Genomic DNA, 4020 nt, shown 5'->3' on the forward strand with positions numbered 1-4020 from the left:
AAACTTTATCAGAGGACCGATAAGCCCGAACGGTGGGAATACGTATGCGTTACGTTTAGAGAGGTCCTGTGAGAACACATTGACCCCATCGCAGTGCGGTGTTGGATAGGGACTGAAGAACCGTAACTTTTGTCCTAATCTTGAAGACTGTACGTTGGAGGGCAAAGCCATGAGGTCTGTATCGAAACCGTGCTCTCCTCCTCCTAAATCTGTCTCGATACGGAAGAACACCTTCTTGTGCAGCATAGCGTCCGAGGGCTTAATGTGACGCGAAGGGGCGTCCGCCTCGTTCTCCTTCGACGGGGTGAAAGTTAAATTCAAATCAACATTCAGTCTTACGACCTCCTCCCACAAATCGCGTATGGCTCTTGATAGCTGCAGACTTTTCCCTCCTTGGTTGTTCCAAGCCGAAATCAGATTTGTATTATCTACGAGAGCGTCCACTCTCTTGTCACGCACCTTGTTCTCAGCAGTTATTAAGACACGCCTGAGAGCTTCCGTTTCCTTAACGGCTATAATGTTCGCCTGCTCTTGGCCTGTCCAATAGTCCCCAAACTCTGTTGTACCTTGTTCAGTTACAATTGAACCTCCCCATCTGAATCCCGATGCGTCCGAAAACAGCCGAATCGACTCATGCTTCTCTGACCTCCACGGGATGTGTCCTTGCCACTGGTCTAAGAACCTCCAGTGTTCTAACTCCTTCCTCACGCTACCTGTGATTCGTACGTCTGTTTTCCACTTATTCGCTACACTTATAGCGTGGAACATCTCTCTGCAGTAGAGACGCGTTGCGGGCACAGCTAAGCCAAAGGACACCAGTTTCCCTGTTATCTTCTGTAAGCGAGAGACGGGCACCCTGTCCTCGCTTAAGATTCCCTCTCTATGTTCGGCAAAGGAGACCTTCTTTCTTTCTGGTAACCTGAAGGCTGTTAGGATGGAGTCTGACTCCATACCCAGAAACTCTAAGCACTGAAGTGGGTCCAGCTGGGACTTTGAGATGCCAATGAAATATCCCAACGCCACTATGACACTACACATAATGAAACAGGCTGCCTGAGCCGCCTCGTAATCTGCCTCCTGTCTCTTCCTAACTAGTTCCTTTGCTGCGGTTTGCAACTGACCTGCGTGCCTATCATCAATGTATAATGATGAGGGTACTCCCAACTCCCTTATTCTGTGCATGGCTACGTTACCTAAGGTCTGATATATAAAACCGGAAATGGACCAGCCGAAGGGAATTGTGGTTGATACATAGTAGAAACCACCCCATTGGAATCCCACTAACGGTTTACTTGCTTCAGAGATCAGAACATGATCGTAACCACTCTTATCGTCACACTTCGTTTGGTAGTGGCCTTGTTCGACATACCGCGTTAAGTTTACCACCGAATCCAATGAGAATGGGCAGTCTTTCATCCACAAGTTGAGATACCTTAAGTCATGGCACAACCTGGGTTTGGAGGGTTCTACCGTGAGCGGTAAAACCAGATAAGGTGGGGGTACTTTCCCTACCCTACCCCATATCTCCACCGCTCCCGTTACTATGCGGTCTTCGATAGCCCGGGAAACAAACTCCGCAAACGGCGCGAGATTCGAGAAACACCTTGGGGGAGGGAAGGCACAGTCATAATCAACTCCTTTAAACCTCCCCTTAAAAGGTTGCATAAAATGGAAGATGGACACTCCATTTTCGATCCAATCTCTAATCATATCAGGAAGCTGTCCCTGCCCCAAGATGCTATTCCATTCCTCCGGGTGTTTGTGAATCTCCCCCGCCCGGAAGGAATCGGGATCCCTGAACATCAGCGAGTCTGCCGAGGCCTTTATACGCCTAGCGGCGACTGCCTCTACTGAAGGTGGCACGATCAATTTGCCATCTCTTTTCCTAGTTATCCAAGTTATATCGCGAATCAGATGCTTTTTGTAGGCCGCGAAAGGATCGAACTTGAATTTTAGTTCGAAATCGTGGACATGTGGTGTGGGCCAGGCAGCTCCCTGAAATACAGAATATTCTTTTTAATGATAAGTAGACTGAAGAAGGTTACCATTAAAAACGCTGGCCCAAAACATTCTTTCTGGAGAAACTTTCAGAGTAGCGTACTAGTCCCTGAAGATCCTAAATGCAGGTAAACAAACCACTGACACACAGGTAAACTGCTCAGACTTTTATTGTCTTATCCTACTCTTTGCTCCACATGTACCCCGTACAACCAGTCCAGTCCGTCAACATGTTCGCGTCGTTACACAATTCACATAAGTTGTACCGCAAATTTACTTGCAAGCCATGAAACAAAACAAAAAATCTGTCGTTACAAAATCCACAACGTTGCACACCTATTTACTTGCAAGTTATCGAAAGCAGTGTGTCCTTTTACAGCATAATTCCCTTGCCAGTCGCCAAGAACGGTCTGTGCCACTACAAATCCACAACGTTGTACATGTCTTACTTGCAAGTTATCGAGAACACTGTGTCATTACAATCCACAGAAGTGTACAAACATATTCACTTGCAAGTTATCGAGAACACTGTGTCATTACAATCCACAGAAGTGTACAAACATATTCACTTGCAAGTTATCAGGAAAACTGTGTCGTTACAAATCTACACAAGTTGTACAACATATTCACTTGCAAGTTATCAGGAAAACTGTATCGTTACAAATCCGCACCAAATGTACAACGTATTCACTTGCAAGTTATCAGGAAAGCTGTGTCGATACAGATCCGCACAAATTGCACAACGTATTCACTTGCAAGTTATCAGGAAAGCTGTGTCGATACAGATCCGCACAAATTGTACAACGTATTCACTTGCAGATTATCAGGAAAACTGTGTCGTTACAACTCCGCACACATTGTACAACATATTCACTTGCAAGTTATCAGGAAAACTGTGTTACACATCCGCACCAGTTGTACAACACATTCACTTGCAGATTATCAGGAAAGCTGTGTCTTTACAAATCCGCACACATTGTACAACATATTCACTTGCAGATTATCAGGAAAACTGTGTTACACATCCGCACCAGTTGTACAACACATTCACTTGCGGATTATCAGGAAAGCTGTGTCGTTACAAATCCGCACAAATTGTACCATATTCACTTGCGGATTATCAGGAAAGCTGTGTCTTTACAAAATCCGCACAAATTGTACAACATATTCACTTGCAAGTTATCAGGGAAACTGTGTCGTTACAACTCCGCACAAAATGTACAAAAACACAAGTGTACGACATATACAATCGTCACACGGCTTCCGATTAACTCTTTTTCTCTGACTTACAGTCTCTTGCGAAATGACCCAACTTGTCACAATTGAAACACCTATCTCCTGGTCGTGCGGTTCGCGGGCTCTTGGCACCTTTACCTTTAGCGCTATAGGGGCCAGCCCTAGGTTGTTTCCCCTTAGAGGCTGTAGACCCCTTCGAGAGGTTACCCTGGCACTTTACAAATTGCGCGATATCTCGCGCTACCTGTTTTACTATGCCACATCCAAACTGGTTTACTACGAGATGCCTAAAGAATGGTTCTGATACCAACGGTGAGATTTGGTCCAGAATAATCGAGTATTCTTTTGCTTTGGCATGCCCCTCCTTTCTAGCTTGTGAGACGAGAGCCTCCACTAACGCCAGGGCACGATGCGCATCAAATGCCGCCTCCGGCCTGCCGGCGTACTGGACCAGCTCCTCCTTTATGTCGTCCGCCGCCCTCCCGCTCTTCAGCGCCCCTACCTGCTTCTTCAGCTCTTGCATTTCTCTTATCAAGGCCGCCACGTCCTGTAGGGACAATACAAGGCAAAGAAACAAATTCATTTCTATGCTCACAATGCACGAGGGACTCGTATCGTACCATCCACTCTTAAACCAAAGAGTCCTGCCCATAGTGCGCCCGGCGAACTATCAGAAAAAGGATCAACGCGACACGAAACTACAGTTGACGCCTAGACGCCAAGCCTACCACTTTGCAGGCTTACATCAGCGGTTCGAGTGCTTACTCATTACTCCGCACGCTTGCC

The 4020-nt window shown here is 46.4% G+C and overlaps 1 protein-coding gene across 1 annotated transcript; it reads right to left on the reverse strand.

The window, feature by feature from the left end:
• Window positions 1-3157: 3157 nt before the first annotated feature.
• On the reverse strand, window positions 3158-3817 carry LOC109482356. The gene has a single exon (XM_019785047.1). It carries the CDS (start codon window positions 3815-3817, stop codon window positions 3266-3268), a length of 552 nt encoding a protein of 183 aa, XP_019640606.1. The 3' UTR covers window positions 3158-3265.
• Window positions 3818-4020: the final 203 nt, after the last annotated feature.

This window comes from Branchiostoma belcheri, unplaced genomic scaffold (genome assembly GCF_001625305.1).
Source record: "Branchiostoma belcheri isolate BF01 breed outbred unplaced genomic scaffold, Haploidv18h27 scaffold11, whole genome shotgun sequence".
NCBI lineage: Eukaryota > Metazoa > Chordata > Leptocardii > Amphioxiformes > Branchiostomatidae > Branchiostoma > Branchiostoma belcheri.